General features: G+C 49.0%; 2 protein-coding genes across 7 annotated transcripts in view; one reads left to right on the top strand and one right to left on the bottom strand.

Annotated features, from left to right (window-relative positions):
• Positions 1-3,031: 3,031 nt before the first annotated feature.
• Positions 3,032-3,651, bottom strand: LOC122684984 (60S ribosomal protein L17-like). Its single transcript, XM_043889597.1, has one exon. The coding sequence runs from the start codon at positions 3,621-3,623 to the stop codon at positions 3,069-3,071; it is 555 nt and encodes a 184-aa protein (XP_043745532.1). The 5' UTR covers positions 3,624-3,651; the 3' UTR covers positions 3,032-3,068.
• Positions 3,652-12,102: 8,451 nt separating this feature from the next.
• PIEZO2 (piezo type mechanosensitive ion channel component 2) overlaps positions 12,103-22,543 on the top strand; it is a 241,604-nt gene continuing 231,163 nt past the window's right edge. For 4 of the 6 annotated variants that reach the window (XM_043889594.1, XM_043889593.1, XM_043889595.1 and 1 more), the window contains exon 1: positions 12,104-12,961. In XM_043889594.1, the coding sequence (XP_043745529.1) occupies positions 12,898-12,961 (64 nt within the window). In that variant the 5' untranslated portion in view covers positions 12,104-12,897. Of the gene's footprint in view, positions 12,962-22,543 lie in introns of all 6 variants that reach the window. The other 2 variants (XR_006338207.1, XM_043889596.1) reach the window with 2 other exon arrangements.

Genomic DNA, 22,543 nt, shown 5'->3' with positions numbered 1-22,543 from the left:
TTGTTCTAGAATTATTGTTTTTTTCTGTTTTTTCTATTGTTCTAGAATTATTTACTACTGAAAAGAGATATGTAAAATTTTCTTTTTGGAATATAGAAAATACTCATATGTTCCATTTACATATCAAAATTATATTAAAATTTACACTCAAAGAAGTCTTGCTCCCATATAAGCTCTCAGTTTCTGATGATCCATCTTGTATTTTTTTTTTTTAACATAAATAAGCAAACACACACACTTCCTCTCCTTCCTGTCACAAAAGACTGGACACTAAATTAACTGTTCTATGCCTTGTGTTTTTTACTTAACAGTGTATGCTCTTATCCATTGTTAAACCGAACTACAGTGTTTTAGAATTTACTAAAAGATGATCTTATATACAATTTTAAAATACGTTTAATGGTTTTTGTTTAGCAGAATTTATTTATGCGATATGTTTATGTGATTCAAGAATCCAAACAACATAAAACTGGTATATTGAGAATTCCAATCCAGTTCTTCCCACCTCCCTCCCCACCTCTATACACTCAGAGGCACCCTCTATTTGTACTTGTGAATCATTTGGGTTATTTTATTGTAAATATGACTCAGCTATTACTTGGCCCACTTCTGTACACAGAACAGGTCATTCTATAGGTACATTCTGCCCTTTGTTTTTTCACTTAACAATATGTGTGAGAGTCTTCAAATCAGCCTAGAACTCACCCTTAGTCTTTTCTTGCCGGTCCACAGTGTTCTTCCTCATCTGAATGGTTGATGCCAAATTCAAGGTGCAAGCCGGGCTGTATGAGCCCCCAGCCTTCCTCACATCTTCCCCGTGCCCAGCTGCTCCTTTCCCCTCTTCTCCCGAGGGCCCCCCTTGGCCAAGCTCTTGTAGCAGAACCTCCCCCGCCCCCACCTCCAGGCTCTGCTCCGTGGGGCCGTCTTCTTCCCCACAGGCTCTGCTCTCTGCCCAGACTCACCCAGGCCCGACGGGCATTTCCCAGACTCTGTGAGCCTGGGGATTTCATGTTTACCTCTGCATCCTTGTGCCAAAAGCTACCATCCAGGGAGACATTCCCTCTAGGAACTGCCTTGCTAATGGGACCAGCTACTGATGGTATTGAGCGCCCCTCCTGTTTCATGGCACAGAGTTTATCTGGTCATGGGGATGAGCTGCTCCTCGCCCTCCATATGTATCTTTTCTGTTTAGCTGGCACGTTGTTTAGATGTGTTAGTATCTTCAGTCAGGTCAGTGGGGTCATGTTGACTGCAGCTTATCTTGTGTATTTGAGGGGACTGCAGATTTCTGGCTCTGTCACTTTGGGGTTCACTGTACAGTGAGCTCTCAAAAGGCAATCGTGCTCCATCACAGCCTGGTGCCCAGGCAGGAAGCTCACATCTGCAACAACTCAGTACCTGGGTGGGCATGAATCTCCCACTGTGCTTCTGGGAGCAAAACCCTCTAGACACTGCCATCATCCATCAGTCAAGGAGGAAGACTTTTGTTACAACACGTACCTTATGGAAGATGTGTGTTACCTTCATCAGCACATTGACTTTCCCTGTGTGTGATCTGAGTAGCAGTGTTTCTGTGCCCAGAAGGTGCATCTACTGGCAGATAGGGCATTTCAATCTTCGGCTCTGAGTAAAGTTGAGGGTTAGAAACTTGTCTGGCTCCCTTCCTACCTAACTCCCAGGAATGAATTGCAAACTCATGAGATAACGTCTCAGAAGCACCCTGAGCTTTTAATGGAAAGGAACTGAGGGTGCCAGGTATCATCCTTGTAGCCTGAGGTCTGGGTGATGCCTCCCCACTCTGCACCATTTCTGGGAAAGAGGCTGGACCCTGGTTCTTTCCAGGGGCCATTTACCCGAGTGGCCGAATCCTTGCTTTCCACACAGGTGGTGAACTGAGCGTCCCCACTGGCCACACTTCACCTTCATTATTTTTTTGTTTTGTTTGTTTCAGAAACAAAAACACACCATTTTAAGCAACTGCCATGTTTGGCAGCTTGGAAGTGCACAAGCTGGGGTTTGAAGGTAGGTCTGTTTAACTTCAAATCCCCTCCACGCCCCCAACACACATCTTGTTTTTCTACTGTGGAGGCTGAGAGGGCCTCCTGGAATCAACCCCCTGCTCCCACAGGAAGGAAGAAAGGAGGAGACTCTGGAGGAGAAGGGAGGGCAGGCAGCCAGGCGGCAGTGCCAACTCTGGCAGGTGTGCCTACCTGAGCTCAGGCCGGGGGCAGAGAGACATCACTGCAAAATGTGGGCTGCTCCTTCCCTAGGATTCTCCAGGATGGTCGAAACCCTGCATCCCAGCACTGATGGGCGGGTCCACGATGAGCAGACCATGCAGGGCTGCGTGTCCGGGGCCCAGGGGGCGAGCCCAGGCCTGCACGCTGTGCTTGCCCACAAGGGCACAAGTGCCACCATCTTGGTGAAGATGGATCCTGACTCTGCTCCACGCTTGCCATGACACCTGGAGAGGTCCACCTGCCCAGCCAAGGTGCCACATGAGCCGGGAAGTGGGGTGAAAAGCCCAATTTGGAGTCAAAGGAAAGGGAGACAGTCACAACCTCTTCACCTGCACGTCGTCCAACTGTGCATGAACACACGGAATTGAGGGTATTCTACTCCCCCCTTGGCCGCAGGTTTCTTCTTGCAGCCCCTTTGCCCTTGTCTTCTTCCCAGGCTTCCATCATATGAGTGGTTGGGATTTTTGGAACTGAGTTAAATGTAGGTTGACCCAATCCTAAAGATGACACCTGGACACACAGTTGGTGAGGAGGGGCTGGATGGGGTTGCGGGGAAGGTACACCACTCCCTCCTGGGGGGCTCTGTGGGGGACCCACCTGACCACGCACAGCTCTCCGCCACCCCTAGAGGGCCCTGCACTTGATGTGATGCCCTCCCCTCAGCTGTGTGTCCAGGTATCGTCCTCGGTGTTGGGTCAGCTGACATCTAACTCGGTTCCAAGAATTCCAACACGTCCTGTACCATTCCTGGTTTCTTCCTTTTGAATTTTGTAGCGTGTTTCGCTTTTTTTTTTTTTTACTTTTATTTGCATTTATTTTCTGCGGCATTTATTCCCGGGCCATAAGTTTTTGTTTCTTCAGTTTCTTCTGGGATATCTTTTTCTTCTGTGCAACCTCCTCTTCTGGTTTAGGAACAATCTGTTCTTTTTCAGTAAGGATCATCTCCATGTGGCAGGGAGAGCTCATGTAGGGGTTGATCCGACCGTGAGCTCTGTAAGTCCTGCGCCTCATCTTGGGGGCTTTGTTCACTTGGATGTGCTCAATGACCAGAGAATCTACATCTAAGCCCTTAAGTTCAGCATTACTCTCTGCATTTTTGAGCATGTGTAGTAAAAATTCAGCACTCTTTTTGGGCCACCGACCCTGTGTCCAGCCCCACTGTTTGGCCTGTGCACACCTACCAACTCCACCATTGTAACGACGGAATGGCACACATTGCTTCTTTAAAGTGACATCCTTCAGATACTTGGTGGCTTTTCGGATATGCATACCCTTTATGGCCTGGGCAGTCTCACGAGTGTTCTTAAAGTGAACACGAAGATTTGAACCTCTTGATTTGCATGATTTTGTGGAGTTTTCTGGGTCGAGTGAATAGCGCACCATTTTTAAGGGTCAGCTCAGGCCGCTTACCGGAAAAGTCGTGTTTCGCTTTTAAGATGTCCACTTTTCTCAGTTTTTTTTTTAAACAGAACATCTAAAGAGGCATTTCCTACCCTGTTAGGAAGGGAAGGAAAGTTGAACGTTGAGGTAGCTGCGGGCAGGGGAGTTCAGAATCCCCCTCTCTACCAGGGGATTCTGACCCAGAAGCGAATCTCTTCAGAGTGGGGGAAGGAGCCTAGTGTTTTTTATTTATTTTTGTAAGAGGGACCATTTTCTCACATCCCCAAACAAACAAGCAAAGCACTTGTTTGAAGGACCTAAAAGAATCTTGGCAAAACCCATGATGTTTATCACATCCTCGGACAAGCTGGAGAGACGTTCGTGTTGATCGATCGAGAAACGTGTCTGGGCTTTTCAGAGCCAATGACGTCTGTTCTGCTTGTGGGCTCACAACCGCCAATGCGTCCATCTGCTGAAAAGTCGTGGAAAACACGGGTAAGTTCTGGACCGAAGATCAGCCTTTCAGGGGCTGCAGCGTCCACAGCCCAGAGAACACATGAATATGCTCTTTCTGTAGAAGGAAGTAAAGGAAAGTTGATTAAACACACACACGCCCCATCATGGGGAAACCTAGAAAGGTCAAGAGGTTGCCTGAGCTGCAATGCCCCAGGGGCTGGGACCTCCCAGAAGTGGTCAGTGATTAGGTCTTACCTGAGTGCCCTCCCACACTGACCTCAGCCTGGGTCTCGGGGCTGCCGCGAGCAACAGGTCACAGAGGGTGGACGTTGGTCGACCCACGAATCCCAGGTTTCGGTGGCTGTGGTTCTCACCCCTGTGACATGCCTGTAACATGCCTGAGTGTGTCTGTAACATGCCTTTAACATGCCTGAGTGTGCCTGTAACATGCCTACAATATGCCTGGGTGTGTCTATTGCTCCACATGTGCTTAGCAGGTGCTCATGTGAAGAGCCGACTCATTGGAAAAGACCCTGATGCTGGGAAAGATTGAGAGCAGGAGGAGAAGAGGGCAACAGAGGAGGAGATGGTTGGACGGCATCACCGACTCGATGGACATGGGTTTGAGCAAACTCCAGGAGACAGTGAGGGACAGGGGTCGCAAAGAGTTGGACATAACTGAGTGAGTGAATGGCAACAACAACATGACTGTTACAACTGAATTAAAGAGAAGACAGAGGATGTGGCTTGAAAGCTGCATGATCTGGTTGAGCTGCAGGCGTCCCCCGTTTGGCGGAAAGTGGAGACTGTGACCTGCTGTCATCGACCACGTGGTCCTCCCTCTGCCTCTAGGACGCTGGCCGCTCTTCCTGCCTGGGTTGCTGCTCCTTCTCTACCTGCCTAGATAAGTCCTTCACTCATTTAACAAGCATTTACTCAGGGTCTGCTCTGGGCCACCTCCTGTCTCAGATTCCAGCCATGAAGCAATGAACAGAAGAGAGTTCTTGCCTTCACGGAGCTTATACTCTGCAGAATCCACAGCCATCCTTCAAAGTGCAGCAAGCACCACCTTCTGGAGAAATCTGTCCTGAACTCCCTGAGAACAAACGAGGTTCACCACCACACTCTCCTGTGGTACCTGATTCTTCCACTCAGTCCTCTGCGCTCGGGCCTGGTTTCCTTAACTATCTACAGTGATTGATTCATGTCTGTCTTTACCGGGTGGTCTCTGTATGAAGGTGCCTCTGTGTGTTTGAGCCCATCAGCCTGTTGTTGGCTGCAAGAGAGGGTTGTTGGTTGTGCCTAATTGCTTGCTTTAGGTACTTGTATGTTTTCATTATACTTTTAGCCAAAAGGTGGCGCTGCAGGAGAATAAGTGAAGGAAGCTCCGAACTTGCTGACTTAGTCACTGAAGGGCCTGAGACAGTCCCAGTTGCAAGCTAATGTAGGCTAACGTTAGTAACTAAAACTGGCCCTTCCCCAAACGTGTACACACCCCACACAAACACACATCCCAAAGATCTTAAGAGCCAAGAGTGAAAATCACTTTGACTCACCAAGAATATTCACATTTCAAAGACCATTTAAGAAATCCTGATGGAGTTCCAGGAAATGCAACCGGAATCCAAGTCACTTTGAAATGTGCATTTATTAACTAATAAATGCCTATAGAATACAGACGAGGAAACTTTTCCTGTTTCAGTGGATCCAAGTAAAGAAAAAAACTTGCAAATTTTTTGTTTAGTAACTTGCTTTGAGTGACTACGTTTTACTGCTAAATTGCTCCGCAAATTCCCTTTAGACTCTTCCCAGAGTTTAATTTAGTTTTTCTGGATGAAATGAAGCCCTCAGCCTCTTTAAAGGCTTCAGGAGAAATGACACAGAAAGCAGCTAAACAATCCCGAGATAAAAATCTGCTCAGAAACCTGGTGTTGACTGTGAATAATACATGGTAGTTCCCATGTTTTAGTGTCAGCCATCTGGGCACCAGTGCCCAAGGTGAGTCACCAGCCTCCACAGAGCACTCTCCCCACAGATTCATAGTTGCTTCCTTTATGTGTCAGTCCTGCAAAAATAAATAGAATTGTACATGCTCCTGTGTTTTCATATGAGATCTTTCTTACCCTGTAATAGATATTTGTGTGTGTGTGTGTGTGTGTAATGGACACAAGTAACCAGAACACAATTTGGAGACAATATTTTTGCTGTATAGCCTGCTTCATAGCTTGCTTTATAGGTGGAATTCCACCCATGCCCTGAAAGCCTAAAATCTGATTGAAAAACTAAGGCATGGACACGTCAGTTGGCTGAGTTTTCAAAGTTCTTGATCATCAGACACAAAACCAGCAGTTGGCTTCGGATTCTGAATCCACATGACAACTCAAATATTGCACTTTGGGCCAAGGTGTAAACTTCTGTACATCCCGCAGAAAGATGGCAGGTAAGGGCCAGATGCCGCAGATGGTGAAACAGGGATACACATAGGGATTTGGTTCATTTTTGCTGTAGATGACTGTGGGGGAGACCACCTGGGGGAGACCTTTTTAGAAGAAGCATAGCACAATGATGCCTCCCACAAATTATTAGAAGGTGTCTGGGTTTTTGGAATTTGGAGACCTTAAAAATACTTCTGCTGTAAACATCAAACTGACAGCTTAAAAAATGTAACCACAGAATATATTAGCAAAGAGAAGACAGGCTTTCATTCTGCTTCCAAGTTTTTCAAGTTTAAGAGCCAAAAACCACGTGGCTTCTAACTAAAATCACTTTTAGATGAATACTGTGACTTACAAATGAAAACACAGAAACGCGAATCTCTGAAAATATGAAGTGAGTACATATGTCGACAGAACACACATTACTGATGGGAGAAGAGGGCCTTAAGTTGGCTGGAGGCACCACTTTCTCTGCAGGCTCAATGGCGCCTATGGATCTTGGCAGATTTTACTGGGAGAAGAAAATGCCAAGTTGACAACTTTTATACTCCTCTGGGAAACACTGGTAAAGTTACCATTTGAGACTGAAAAAGGTTATTAACTCCGTGTTTGATTTTGAGCACAGTAGAGAAAATTAGCCTTTGGGACAAGGATGGTGTTTCTGAGTGATTTTGTCAACTGGGGGGCATCAGACCAAGTTCAGAAAGACGAAGCCTAAACAGGTGAGACGAAACCCACAGGTGAGACAAAACCCACAGAAGCCACAGCGCCATATTCTCTGTGGCTAAATCTCAAACACTCAGGAGAATGTCTCTCAGTGGATGGCGGGGGGCAGTTTTTAACATGTTATTGAGGCCAGGACATCTTTCTGAGTATCAGAGCAGGTTATGGTGTTTTAGCATAACAGCCTCAGAAATGCAGGAATAGTTCTTGTTTCTCAATAATAGCAATGGCAATAGCATTAATGCTAATATTAGCTGCTACTGTTCATCGGACGATAACTGTGCTCCAGGCATCTCTGAGTGTTCTCTCCATCTACGTAATGCTTCATATGAGCTAGTGTGTACTGCTTTCCTTAATGTATGGAAGAGGAATCCAAGGCATTAAAGTGTCAGTAATGACCCACCCATGTGGATGCAGAGATGCCTGGAGTGACCAGTGCCTGAATCATCAAGTGGGCAAAAGTTGGGGTCATATCCTTTAGGTGCTCATCAGATATCAAAACAATGTGTTTATGAGTATCCAATGGAGTTGATTTTCTTCTTAAAGCATTTTCTACCTTGTGCCAGGTTTCAGGCAAGATCATACTCAGATGGAGGATGAAAGTGGCTGGCCAAACAGGGCTCCTGACCAAGGGGAGCCATGTCTTATGGGCCAGAAAATCCTTAAAAATCAGCCAGTCTAGATATTAGCTACTGCTCCTCACACTGGGGAAATTTTAGGGTAAAACAGCCCTTGTAAAGACAACACCTCTGACTACTGCCATGCAGGCCTGTGTCACCACAGTATGAAAACACAGCTCCAGAAATGTGGCATTGCTTGGGAGAGGCAAGTTTTGAAAACCATGGTCTATTTCCGGAGTTATGACATGTGAATGAGGAGAGTGGTTCTCTTCTCCGACTGCGCACCTGAGCACCACCTCCTGGCTTTCCCAAGCACACAGGTGTGGGGGCAGAGAACAAGTCAGAGTCAAAACCAAGGGTTTTGGTTTACTGGAGAGATCCCAGGTGCCTGTAGCATGCAGCCAGGGAGAGCACACCTTCTAGTAAAATGCAGACAACTAAAACTCCTTGACTGTATGTGTGGGTGGACAAAGAAGTGGGATCCAGGTCTTAAAGTCTCCAAAGACCAAATGGTCAACTTGGTACACAGCGGGGCAGGACAAGCAGGAGGTGGATTAGGGAAGATTGTGCCTCTCCTAGCCAGGTATCTGAGATAGTGATTCGGAGGACATCTGGACAGGTCTAGGTCCTGTCTATCGGACAGGCCACAGTCAAAGCCATGGTTTTCCAGTAGTCATGTATGGATGTGAGAGTTGGACCATTAAGAAGGCTGAGCGCTGAAGAATTGATGCTTTTGAATTGGAGAAGATTCTTTTTTTTTTTTTTAATTTTTATTTATTTATTTATTTATTTATTTTTGTCATACATTGATATGAATCAGCCATAGATTTACACGTATTCCCCTTCCCGATCCCCCCTCCCACCTCCCTCTCCACCCAATTCCTCTGGGTCTTCCCAGTGCACCAGGCCCGAGCACTTGTCTCATGCATCCCACCTGGGCTGGTGATCTGTTTCACCATAGATAGTATACATGCTGTTCTTTCGCAACATCCCACCCTCACCTTTTCCCACAGAGTTCAAAAGTCTGTTCTGTATTTCTGTGTCTCTTTTTCTGTTTTGCATATAGGGTTATCGTTACCATCTTTCTAAATTCCATATATATGTGTTAGTATGCTGTAATGGTCTTTATCTTTCTGGCTTACTTCACTCTGTATAAGGGGCTCCAGTTTCATCCATCTCATTAGGACTGATTCAAATGAATTCTTTTTAACGGCTGAGTAATATTCCATAGTGTATATGTACCACAGCTTCCTTATCCATTCATCTGCTGATGGGCATCTAGGTTGCTTCCATGTCCTGGCTATTATAAACAGTGCTGCGATGAACATTGGGGTGCACGTGTCTCTTTCAGATCTGGTTTCCTCAGTGTGTATGCCCAGAAGTGGGATTGCTGGGTCATATGGCAGTTCTATTTCCAGTTTTTTAAGAAATCTCCACACTGTTCTCCATAGCGGCTGTACTAGTTTGCATTCCCACCAACAGTGTAAGAGGGTTCCCTTTTCTCCACAGCCTCTCCAGCATTTATTGCTTGTAGACTTTTGGAGAGCAGCCATCCTGACTGGCGAGTAATGGTACCTCATTGTGGTTTTGATTTGCATTTCTCTGATAATGAGTGATGTTGAGCATCTTTTCATGTGTTTGTTAGCCATCTGTATGTCTTCTTTGGAGAAATGTCTGTTTAGTTCTTTGGCCCATTTTTTGATTGGGTCATTTATTTTTCTGGAATTGAGCTGCAGGAGTTGCTTGTATATTTTTGAGATTAATCCTTTGTCTGTTTCTTCATTTGCTATTATTTTCTCCCAATCTGAGGGCTGTCTTTTCACCTTGCTTATAGTTTCCTTTGTAGTGCAAAAGCTTTTAAGTTTCATTAGGTCCCATTTGTTTAGTTTTGCTTTTATTTCCAATATTCTGGGAGGTGGGTCATAGAGGATCTTGCTGTGATTTATGTCGGAGAGTGTTTTGCCTATGTTCACCTCTAGGAGTTTTATAGTTTTTGGTCTTACATTTAGATCTTTAATCCATTTTGAGTTTATTTTTGTGTATGGTGTTAGAAAGTGCTCTAGTTTCATTCTTTTACGAGTGGTTGACCAGTTATCCCAGCACCACTTGTTAAAGAGGTTGTCTTTTTTCCATTGTATATCCTTGCCTCCTTTGTCAAAGATAAGGTGTCCATAGGTCCGTGGATTTATCTCTGGGCTTTCTATTCTGTTCCATTGATCTATATTTCTGTCTTTGTGCCAGTACCATACTGTCTTGATGACTGTGGCTTTGTAGTAGAGTCTGAAGTCAGGCAGGTTGATTCCTCCAGTTCCATTCTTCTTTCTCAAGATTACTTTGGCTATTCGAGGTTTTTTGTATTTCCATACAAATTGTGAAATTCTTTGGCCTAGTTCTGTGAAAAATACCGTTGGTAACTTGATAGGGATTGCATTGAATCTATAGATTGCTTTAGGTAGAATAGCCATTTTGACAATATTGATTCTTTGAATTGGAGAAGATTCTTGAGAGTCCCTTGGACTGTGAGGAGATCAGATCAGTCAGTTCTAAAGGAAATCAACCCTGAATATTCACTGGAAGGACTGTTGTTGCTGAAGCTCCAAGACACTGATACTGGGAAAGATTGAGGGCAGGAGGAGAAGGGGGCGACAGATGGTTGGATGGCATCATCAACTCAATGGACATGAGTTTGAGTTATCTGGGAGACAACTAAGGACAGGGAAGCATGGTGTGCTGCAGTCCATGGGGTCACAAAGAGTTGGACATGACTTAGTGACTGAACAACAACAAGAAAAAGACAGTGTTGGAAACCTACCAAGAACATGACGAAATATTCAGAGTAAACTGAGGATTCATGTGGTGACACAGTGGTACATAAAATTCAGGAGGGCTTTGTGACCTCCTAATTAGGTTCCCAAAACAAGATGTATCAGCGAGATCGACAGAGGGAGAACCAGAGGACACCACCTATGAGCATCACAGTGCTAGACTTGGAAAATAGGTGCAGATTGTCACCAGGCTTCTATAAAACACAATTCCTGGGAGAGGACAATGATTTGCTGATAATTTAAGTTCCTGTTGTCTTCTCTAGCCCTAGCGCAGTGCACGCTGACATTTGGAGTTCTGGTGGTGAAACTTCTTGAGGGCTCCAGAACACAAGGATGGTCTAAGTTTTGGTGTGTCTTTGCAAGATCTGACTGCATCACGGCTTCATAAAAAGGTGTTGGTTCACAGTGTATTTGTCTTTCTCAGGGAATTTGTGAAGAAATCTGGGCTCAAAATGCAAGCTTATTTTATCTCTAAAGGGAGACCTTGTTGGTTATCACAGAGAACTAAGGTTTGTGTAAATTTCCATCAGCAGACTTCTCCATCATCAAACACCAGTTTAAGCCCAGAAGGCTGGTGGAAGTCAAATTCTTGCCTCTCTGCCCTCCTGATGGAAATGCCAGTTTTGAAGGGTCCTCCCTACAGGTCAGATCACCTGTTTCAGGTCTCCAGGGTCCCCTCAGTGACAAAACTGCTGGATAATTGAGAAAAGAGCATCTCCCAGCTAGAACCAGGTATCTCTAGATCTTACCTAGAGAAAGAGAAAACGGGTTATGAGTAGAGAAGAGAAACAGTATACTCTCTTCCCAGGGGCCACGACAAGCAACAAACAAACCCGAGGCGAAAACAAGACGTCTCCAAAATCTACTAAGTGGGCACGCATCTGATCCCTATGTTCACTCGCAGATTTCCCAATGACCCAATGAATTTGGAAGGACCCAGGATTTCCCAGGGCCCCGTCAAAGCTGAAACTTCTCGCTCCGTTCAGAATGCGCAGGGATACTGGTCTGGACGAATGCCGCTTTTCTTCCTCTCAGTGCGTGCAAGTGGGCACGTGTGGACCTAGCACAGTGACAGTCGCGCCAACTTCTGCTCTCCTGTCGCCTGTGCACGATTCGTGGAGCCTTAAAGGACTCCCCGGGCGAGGGGTGAGCTCAGGGCCGCGCCCTGGAGACCGGATGGTCCCTTCAGTCTGCAAAAGGACTGGACCCAGCGGCCCTGAGGGTCCAGGAGCGAGCGGGCCAAGCCCATCACTCGCAGGCGGGGGGTTGCCTGCGCTGGGTCCCCGCACTCGGGCCTCGCGCCCGCCTCCAGCCGTCCAGGGGCGGGACCCCGCACCGCCCCGAGTCGCCTCCCATTGGCCAGCGCGCACGCCCGTCCGCGAGCGCGGCTTCGAAAGTTTCATTGAAGGTGGAGAAGTGCGCGCCCGCCCGGAGCCGGGGCTGCGCCGACAGGGCGAGGCTGCACCGCGCGGGGCGGGGGCGCGCTGGCCGCCGGGCGGCGTTCGTTTTTCATTTTATTCCTTTAAGTCGAGGCCGAGGAGGAGCGAGTGGAGGCTGCCCCCTCGCGCGCCCCTCTGCCGACCGGTCAGGGAGCCCCGAGCAGTCGGGAATGGTTACGCGAGTCCGGTCGCCCGCGCCCCGCTGTCTCCGGCCCGAAGCCCGGGGGCGCAGAGGCTGAACCGAAGACCGCTGAGGGAGCCACCGCGGGGCTGCTCGGGGCCAGGGCCGCTCCGGGAGCTCAGGTCGAACGAGGGCAGCGCCGTCACCTCTATTCTGAGAAGACTCCACGGAGAAGGCTCCCCGCTGCCAGCGAGCGACATCCCGGGAGCTGCCGAAAGGACAGCACGCCCTCCTCTCCCCTTTTCTCGCCGCACCGCCTCGCGGGACCCTCTCGAAGTGCCAGGTCCCCAGCTCCGGCCTCCGGCACCCGCTGCAGAAACCTCCGGCACCTTCGGGGAGTCCACACTGAATGGGCTGGCCGTGAGAGGTCGGGCGCCCGACGAGGGGGCTTCGTAGGGCCTGGTGAGCGGCGGCCGGGAGATCTGAGAGGCGCGGCCAGGAAAGCGGAGAGCGCGCCCTCGGGGCGCACGGCGCCGCGGCTCTAGTCGAGGCGATGCCCGGGCGGCTGCGAGCCGCTGGCCGCAGGAGGCCCTAGGCGGGCATGGGCTTGGCACCCCAGTGCTAGAGACCCTCTGCTCGGACTCGCGGGACCGACGCGATGGCCTCGGAAGTGGTGTGCGGGCTCGTCTTCAGGCTGCTGCTCCCCATTTGCCTGGCAGTAGGTGAGTGTTTCCCGCTCTCCGAGGGTCCAGGGGAAGGGAGGGGGCTTCTGGGAAGGGGGCGGGCTTCAGAGCAAAGCCAGATCACCAGCTCGAGTGCCCGAGACCCGGTTCGGGGTGTCAGCTCCGCGGTCTGGGTGCCGAAGCCCGGCACTTTGAATTCTCGCTCTGGGGCGCACGAACGGGGTCTGCATGATCAGGGTCTTAACCGTCCCCCTGCACAGTCCGGGCAGCCGGCTCGGCCAGTGCTGGAGACGGAGCTGAGTTTACTACACACGGAAATTTTTGTGGAGTGCTGACTCGTGCACAATGGATGCGAATCCGCCTGGAAGGTAGTTGTAGACCCCTTCCCAGATTTGAACAAGAGCACCCTCACCCTGTCCCTGGACGCAGGACACTCGATGCATCCAGAGGGTTTCTAGGCCACCTCCGCCCCGTCCCGTGTCCCAGCCCCTGGGAGGAAGAAGGGACGGACTCGGGTCGCGCAGGCAAGTGGTGCCCTGAAGTTGCTGGCTTTACTCACTCAAAAGCCCCTACGAGGCTGCGGACACGGAGGCCCAGCTCCGCTCCTGCGCGGTCCAGACGGATCTGTAGCTGCGCTGGGACTCCGAGGTTTAAGCGAGGCCAGAAGGAGCCTCTCGGATTCCCAGGCAAGGATCTCACTGTTTTTATGTGGCCGGTAGGGCGTGAAAAGCCACCCGCCTTCAGGTCTAAAGACACCCGCGGGGCGCGGGCTTGGAGTGAGAGGGGCCCAGTTTCTCCTCTAGTAGAGGTGCCACACTGAACCCCGCTGAGGTGACTGTGGGCGCCTAACCCTCACCTGTTCCCACTGGAGCTAGAAAAGAGGACACGTCTTAGCAAGTAGCAATTGCGTTTGCAAGGAGAGCCAGACCCATGCGGAAAAAGCCACCTTTGTCCATTTTGCCAGAGGTTGAGGATCAGGGTCACACCTGTGTTAAGTGGGGACGTAATCGGAAGAGGGCTTGGGAGGGTTTCCTGAGGGCTGACCCCAGCTCCTGGGGGGATTATGTGGCCGAGTATTAACACACAAGAAACCTGCGCGGAAAACCGAGAAGGCTCCCAGAGAGGCGAGAGGCCTGGTCCCTAGGCAGGAGGAGGGGCCAGCGCGGAGGCGGCCGCGGCCTCTTTGCCACTCGAGTTTCCCGGCAGGACCCTTCTGCGGGCATATTTGTCCTTGAGCATCGCTCTGCCGGCGAGGAGCGCGGCTCCCACGAAGCTCCTGTGGGCGTCTGTCCCTGCCAGTTTGCTTGAATTTGGGAAGAATAGAGCCTTTGAGAAATTGATCAGGGACACTGTGCGGCTGCTTCGCAGGTCGCATCCTGTCCAGGGACCGCGTGTCTCTGCAGGGCCTGACACCGCGCCCGGCTTTAGCGGGGGCTTTCAGTGTGGGGCCGATTCGTGGTAGTCAGTGAGGTGGGGAGTGGCTCTGCCGCAGCCTGCGCCGTCCCTCCGGCCCCACCTCCCTGTCCCCCTCCGCCCCCCCCCCAGGCTTGGAGGGGTGGTAGCTCCTGGGGACTGCCGGTGGTTACCTCCGATGCACACCTAGCAGAGCGACAGGACAGCAGTGATTACTCGCTGATGGCCGGCGACCTCGCGCTGAACTTGGCAGCTGCAGAGCCCGCCGGCTTCCTCTGGAAGTCCGCGGCCTCTGGGGTGGGGTCGCGTTATTCCACCTCATCTTGGGGGTCTACACAGCAAAACCCTTCTGCAGGACGGTTATAGCTTTTGCGCCCTGAGGGCCGGGCACCGCGCACTTTCCAGCTTTGGAGCCCGAGGCTCAAGGCTCGAGCCACAGGCTCCCCGGGGCGCCTGGAGGAGCGGGGACAACGGTCGTGCGGGTGGGATCCCGTCATCGTTCAGGGCCGCTTCGTCCCTCCCCTAGTCTCCTCCCAGGGCCCCTCAGCCCCGCGATGCGGTCACCGCCGGGGGCGCACAGGGGCACAGCCAGGCTCGATAGGGGCGGAGACTCGCACGTGCGCCCCGCGGGTCCCCGACCTTCCCGGCGGGAGAGCGGAGTCCCGGAGCCGAGGACGCCCGGGCCGCCCGCAGTCCAGCATCCTGGCTCCAGCCTCGCCGCCTTCCCTTTCCAGCGCAATTCTCAGGATTCCCTCCGCCTTCCGGGGTGTGTGTGTGTGTGTGTGTGTGTGTGTGTGTGTGTGTGTGTGTGTGTGTGTGTGTGTGTGTGTGTGTGTGTGTGTGTGTGTGTGTGTGTGTGTGTGTGTGTGTGTGTGTGTGTGTGTGTGTGTGTGTGGCTGCGCACCTGGGGCGTGCGAATGTGACTGTGTGTGGGGGCGGGCTGCTTGCGCTGGGTGGGGCCTTAGGTTATCTCTTGTTGCTCCCCTTCCCCCGGGGAGAAAGGGGAAGAACTGGGACCTCGGACCTCAGACCTCCGCCCCATCCCCCAAGCCGCCCGACCGCCTGGATGAGAGCACAGCTCCTGGGAGGACCAGAGCACTGACTCCCGCCGCTGACCCCTCACCGCTTGGTGAGGAAAGACAACCCACTTCCGACGGCTGGTGCGCGCCTTCTAGTCTTTGTCCTTTAACTGCAGGACGCGAGGCTGCTAAGTGGGTGTTGCCTGATATACGCATTCAATTCTCTACTACAGGAAGTGGGTGTTTTCAAGGTTATTGGAGGGTTTTCAGGCTCCCCGGCTCCCAGGGTGCTACTAAATCAAATATTCAGATTTCCCTAATATCCTGGACATGGAGAGTGCAGTGATCCGCTTGCCATTAGAATCGATTTTTACGTTTTAGTCGTCTATTTTTGTAACTGGCAGAGGCAGTCTTTAAAGCCAAGCCTTTGCAGAAGCTCAGGCCTTTGTCTTTTATCCACCCCTCCACCATCCATGTTGAAATGTTTCTGCAGATGGATGTCCACCTCTCTTCCCCCAAGGATGGATGCTAAACATTAACTACCATTGTGCTTAATCTGATGTTTTGAGAGTTCTTTCTTTTCCTGTAAAATAAATTTGCAGAGAAACAATAAGTGAAATCAGTCAGTCCTCTTTCAAGCCGGCGTTAGGTGGCTCTTGAGTGTTTAAAGCAGAACAAAACCATAACGTAGCATAATGTAATATAATACAGTATGATGTAATATGTTGTTTAGCATCCAAAGTAGACATCCAGTGACAGGTTTTCCTACATCAATAGTAAATGAACGTTTTGAAGATCTCTAAAACTGTCTGTGACTGCTTGAGTAGCCACCCTGATTATTTTTCCTCAAACTATACATGAAGGAGAACCTAGATAAACCCTTCCATGATATTATGCAGTCTTTAATAATTATAATAATATCTGGTCACCGTTGAGCACTTTAGAAATGTTTTTATGTTTGTTATCTTTTAGCCTGACTCCACCATCTCACTCAACTCGAAGTCTATGGTTGAGTCCATTCCAGGACTGGGAGCTGGTTGGCATGCTGCTGACCAATCGTTCCGTCTTGCCTGCTGTTGCCTGGAGTCTCCTCATGTCTTTCCTGGAAGAGCTGACTTAATGTTATTTTTGGGGGAGAGGGGAGCCTGGCTTGGATAGAACAGATTGGCCCAGGAGGGGCAGAGCCACAGGGCACCATGAACTTATGATGCCCCTAAATGAAGTGACCAGAGCCACATGGGAGACTGTTAGTTACGAAAAGAATCAACCGACCAGTTAGCACTCTGCAGGCAAGTCCTACTTGGATAATCTCACAAATCTAGCGAGAATCTCCAAAATTCCCTTTAGAGATAGTTGGCTTAAAGTGAGCAAAACCATGGAGCCACTTTTGGAATATGCATGCATGTGGCCGTATCTGAATGTAATTTCCTCTCTATTGCGTAATATATTTCCCCTGCAGCATGTGTCATTTTGCAGCCACATTTACACATACTCCAAGAATTATCAGTGAGGCCTGAGCAAGGTCTCCCCCTTGCCTCTGCTGTAGCTCTTAGATGGAGGAGGAGGTCTCAGCTGACGAAGGGAGATTTGGCAGTTTGAAATTGCTTTCTTTTTCTATCACACCTTCTGAAGCTTAAATAGGTAGATACTATTTATTACTTTCAGCAAGGACAAGAGTGCCAGTGAAAAGGATCAGGAATGTATAGCTTAAACCTAAAATAAAATATTTCATAAACATAGGCAGGCAAGAGGCTTTTGTTAGCCGGGCAGTGAAAGCTGGAGCCATGTGTCCACCCCACAGATTGTCACTGGTCTGTCCCTCTACAGGCCATGTGCGCCTTGCTCATCATCAGAGATAACTTTGGGGAAGAGGGTTTGGTGACTCCACAGTTTTAGAGACCTCCATTCAGATCTCGCCTCTGATCACAGAGCTGGTTCGGCCTGTTTGTTTTTGTCTTCTTTCTGCACATTGGCCATATTAATACTTCCTTCCTTGGTTAGTTGTGAGAGAGTGTGCCCTGCACATCTTGGGTAACACCTAACACACTGCAGGTGCTCCTAGAGGGAGGGATCCTGGCTGCCTTTGCGAGGAGAGTGGCAGGAAGGCGTGAGGGAGATCCAGGCAGAAGTTAACAGACTAACAGGTGGCGACATGAGTCATAGGAGCCTGGGCTGTGTAAATAGGATTTGTATGAAAACAGTTTGGTACTGAAATCTAAAGCCAGATTATTCCAATGAAAGTTGGTTTGTGTGTGGCAGGAGGATTTCTAATAATCAGGACTTTTCTGCAGGTTTGTTTAGAAGTCTGTATATCTGCATCACATTCTGATTAAATAATAGATTCTCCCTAGAACTGTACCGACAGTTTACTTTTGTCTTCCTGATGCTATACCACCATCTTCATAGCCTTTAATGTGATCTTATTTTTTCCCTTTATTTGTGTTTACATGGCCTTTTCCCTTTTAGATCCCATGCTACTACAAGTTAGTTGTTTATGAAGTTGCATAGTAACAGCATGTATATCACATTATAACTTTTCCGTTAAGTGTCCAGGAGAACTTAGAATAGTGTAAGTGTAGCCAGATATTTAATGAGTGCTTGATTGAAGAAACATATGATGATATGATGTATAGAATGTAAAACTAACTTTTGTAAGATTTGCAGATTTAAACAGTTGTTTTGAGGATGAGGAATCAGGTCAACAAAATAAAGCAAATATCTGATTGAATGGAGGCTAGACACAAGGTTGAATTGGCAAACACTTAAAAAATATTTGGCTGTAAGAGATAAACCTAGAGGAAGCTTGTCATTTTCACCAGCCCCTCACATGGCCTTTTAGACCCACTCAGACACGGCAAGATCAAGAAAATGAGAAGACCACATGCTAAATGTCTGTGTAAAGAGCACATCAGACATACAGTTTTAGCAATTTCATAATTTTTGAACTGTCCAATAATTATCTAATGGGAATTTAGGAATGATAACATATAAATTTGCATTTTCCTATTTATTGGTTGATTAAAGCAACTAAGTATACTAGCAATTTTAAAATGTTTTTCCAGGCTCCTGCAGAATATACAGATTTTTATCTGCCTCCTTTCATTGTGTGGGATGGTGCTAGTTCCTGATTCATAAGCTATTGTGGATTCTTCTTTTCGGCTTTGCTGGTGGTCATACTTTTGCATTAAACTATAATATTATGGGGCTTCCCTTTGCAAGCTCAGCTGGCAAAGAATCTGCCTGCAGTAAAAGAGACCTTGGTTCAATTCCTGGGTTGTGAAGATCCCCTGGAGAAAGGATAGGCTACCCACTCCAGTATTCTTGGGCTTTCCTGGTGGCTCAGATGGTAAAAAAATCCACTTGTAATGCGGGAGACCTGGGTTTGATCCTTGGATTGGGAAGATCCCCTGGAGGAGGGCATGACAACCCACTCCAGTATTCTTGCCTGGAGAATTCCATGGACAGAGGAGCCTGGTGGGTTACAGTCCATGGGGTCACAAAGAGTTGAACATGACTGAGAGACTATATACAGCGCAACAGGATGACAGGATATTCAACTTTTTTCTATATGAGTTTCAAGTTTTCCACACTTTTCATTAAAAAGAACAAACCTGTGTATCCATGTAGTTAGTCCTGGTTTCCTGTGGTGATTTCACCAGTCATGGGGGGCTGGGGATGGTGATGGAGGTTTTGCTGAGCCTCCACCTCTCTCATAGGGAGTTATTCACTCTGTGACCAAACTCAGAGGATTCTCCCCCTTTGAACTGCCCCTTCCCTACCCTTAGACTTGATTCCATCATTGCCAGGCCTCCCATCCTTGCCCTGCAGACACCTCCCCTGTGCTCAGCACAAGCTTTCCTCCACTGCTGACCCTGTGCATTTCTGATGAGACACTGGGTACCACTGCCCAAAACTGAAGTGCTGTCCAGATCACACATCAGGTCCACAGATCTCCATCTATGTTTGTCTTTGCCCTTTCACCCTAGCTGCCAGAAGCATCGCCTGTGTTCACACCCTGTGTGTCCTGCAGTACCAGGGAGCCTCAAGTCTCTGTCTTGGCCTCTTGGGCTCTGTCCATCCTTCCGGTGTGCTAAGCCACGTGCCTTCCACTGTTGGAAGCCTTCCACCCCTTTCCCCAATCTACTCTGTGGTCCAGAGACCTTGAGCTTTCCTCCTGTCCATCACAGCCCAACCTCAGCGCAGCAAGTCACCCAAGGCCCTATGGCCACGCCCACCCCCTCCACCAGGAGTGGCCTTGGCCCAGCAGGTGCACAGACCTGGCTTGAAGCCAGGAGATGCTTTCTTTAGGTGACAGATGGCCCTTTCAGCCCATTCTAAGCAAAGACACGTACCCTTGTCAATGTAGGTTAGCAGGGTATTGAGGCTGAGATGAATGAGCGTTCTTCCCTGCATACGACTGTCGGGATGCAGTGCGCAAGCTGTCTGTGCTCCCAGAGATGGTCCAGGGCAGCGGTCAGCGCTCTGTTCTCCTGCAGGAGTTGCATCCATTCCCAGGGTTCAAGTTACTGATCGCACATCCACGTCCAGCTGGAGGACGGAAGGAGGACGCACAGGAGGGACCCCTTCCCCACCCTCCCAGGATACAGCCTGGAGGTCACGTGACTTACTGCTGTTCACATCTCAGTAGCCTGACCTTGATAACATCATTCACCTCTGACTGCTCGGGAGCCTGGGGAGTGAATCTTCGTTTGGACTGGTCTGAGCTCAGCTGAGAATCAGGGAAGGTGCTTCTGCCACAGGGGTGAGAAGAAGAGATGGGGGATACGTGTCCAGATGTCAGTCTCTGCCTCCTGTGGGGAGGGTGGCTTAGGTGCCTGCAGACTGCGGATCTGTCTACGCGGAACTCCGCCCTCGGCTTCTAGGCTGGAGTTCCAGCGGCTCCCACATGTGAGGGGCAGACTGTGACCCAGAGGAGGCTCTCTAACCTCCAAAGGGGTCGCCCGAGTTCCCCAGTTTATACAGACAGGAGCTTGAGGAACCTGTGTGGAAGGGTCTGGGGGTGTGGGGAAAACTAGGGGGAAACACAGAGCTGGCTCTGGCCCAGCTACTGGTCGTGGAGCCTCTGAGTGGTGATTCTGAATTTTGGACACCAGGAAAACTCAGGGAGTTGCTCCCTGCAGAGAGGTGCCCACTTCAAGGAGGAGGCCCCTGTGCTTCTGCTCACTTCATGCTACATTTGTGTGAGCCAAAATTTCTTCATTTAAAGTGTAGATATTTGTGGAAAAATAAGACAACAGTTTCTCATCCTTGTGTTTACGTGATTTGTTCAATCAGCTTGTTACCCTCCTGTCACCCAGCTAGGGCAGGGTGGGCATCTCGGGTGAATGAGACAATGTGGGGTATGGATGCAGGGTGAGATGTCATAGCTATTTTTAGGGGATGAGAATGCCCCTGGGCATTTGGGGGTTCACCAAGAAGAGCTCTAGTATCAAAAGACACACATCTTCTCAGGGCTAGCTCCTTACACAGGAAAGAACACAGAAATTCTTTCTCTTCCTCCTTCTCTTATTTGTAGTGTGTGGTTTCTGATGTCTAAGGGGAAATGCCCAGGTTCTAAAGTCTGAATGTTTTAGATACCGATCTTGGCCTGTCATACTAGCTGTGTGACATTGATCAAAATGCTTAACCTCTCTGTTCTTCAGTGATTTCCCTTGTAAACCAAGTTGTTAGTCATAGAGCATGATCTCTCTGGGGGTGTGGGGAAAACTAGCTAGCTCAGAGCATTGCTCAGAGCATTGCTGACAGTATTTGTGAAGCTCTTGGTGCAGTGCCTAGTCTGTGGTAAATACCTAATAAAACATGGATCTCCTTGTCAGGTGTAGGCTCAGAATTTAGGCATTATTATTGTCTGAGGGGAGTCTGAGGACCTGCTCCTTAAATTGCAATTGCAATCAACTTCCAAGGAAGCTACAGAAGAAGGCCTGATTGAAAGAATGTCTGGGTGCCCCTCAAGTTGGATAGGCGGGGGGGCCTCTGGGCCATTGTTTATTTTTGCCTTGAAAACAGGGGACATCTGCTCACCTTTAGTCCTTCTTCCTAGGCAGGCTGAGCCATCTCTCTGTGTTCCCCTGCCACTTGGCTTCATATAATCACAGATGGTACTGAGTTACATGATCTCTCTCTTCCCTTCCAAGTGTCTGCAAGTTCTGGTACCCTGTGTGATCCTTCATGCCACGCCCAGCACTAAACCTACTGTCTAACACACAGTAGATAGTAAATAGGTATTTGTAGGTTTTTAAACTGCAAAGATGTGTCCCAACATTGCCCTTCAGCTGCCAAGCCAGGGCTGTGACCCACAGTGAACACGGAAGAAATATTGCTGATTGATTGACGAACGAATTCGTGGGCTAAATTTTTTCCCTTGAATATCTCAGAATTCTGAAAAAAAAAAAAGTTTAGTCTAGCATTTTACAGCTCTGGGTTTTTACATCTTTGAATGTAAAATTCATGATGGTCTGATGTGAATGCTCTGCAATTTGCCTAAATGTGAATTTCCTCCGTAGGACAATTAATACCTTTTACTTGCTTTGCAGTGAATAGAGAAAGAAAAACCCACTTGAGATGGTAGAGCTTGCCCGGAGCATCATCCTTGAAGTGCATATTATTTTTTAAGATGTTTTTAGCTCTCCTGGAACCACACAAATTGATCTGTTTTCCGTTGTGGTTGAATCCCCTAAGTCAGCAGTTTTGGCCACAGGTGCAGGAGAGGAGGAAGGATGGAGGACCTTAGCAAGCCGAGAAGTTGGAAGCAGAGTGCCCTGCGAACAAGTTTGAGATCCGAGCTAACCCAAGTCCTGTCTCCTCCTGCTGCCCCAGGATAGTGCCCGCCTGTAGGCAGGTGCTGCTCCAGTTTCTCCGTGGGAGCACACCGCCTTGCTTGGGGGTCTGCACAGCACGTGTTTTGGGAAGTGCCCTGGTCTGAAGGTCTAAAGGCCAAGTCTCCATCCTGTTCCTATTGAGCTGTGGGCCTTTGCCAAGTCATGGAAACACTCTTCCTCAATTACACTCTCTAGAAACGAGGTGCTCCAGACTAAGGAATATTCTCCTGATTCTCCAGTAATATTTCCACACACACTTTCCTTCAATATGAGAAAGGATGACTAGAAAACCGCACCTTTTAGTCAACACATCAGAATTGTTGTTGTTCAGTCACTTAGTTATTTGCGCT

The sequence above is a fragment of the Cervus elaphus genome, chromosome 27 (assembly GCF_910594005.1).
Source record: "Cervus elaphus chromosome 27, mCerEla1.1, whole genome shotgun sequence".
Taxonomy (NCBI): domain Eukaryota; kingdom Metazoa; phylum Chordata; class Mammalia; order Artiodactyla; family Cervidae; genus Cervus; species Cervus elaphus.
This window is presented reverse-complemented; position numbering and strand designations above follow the sequence as displayed.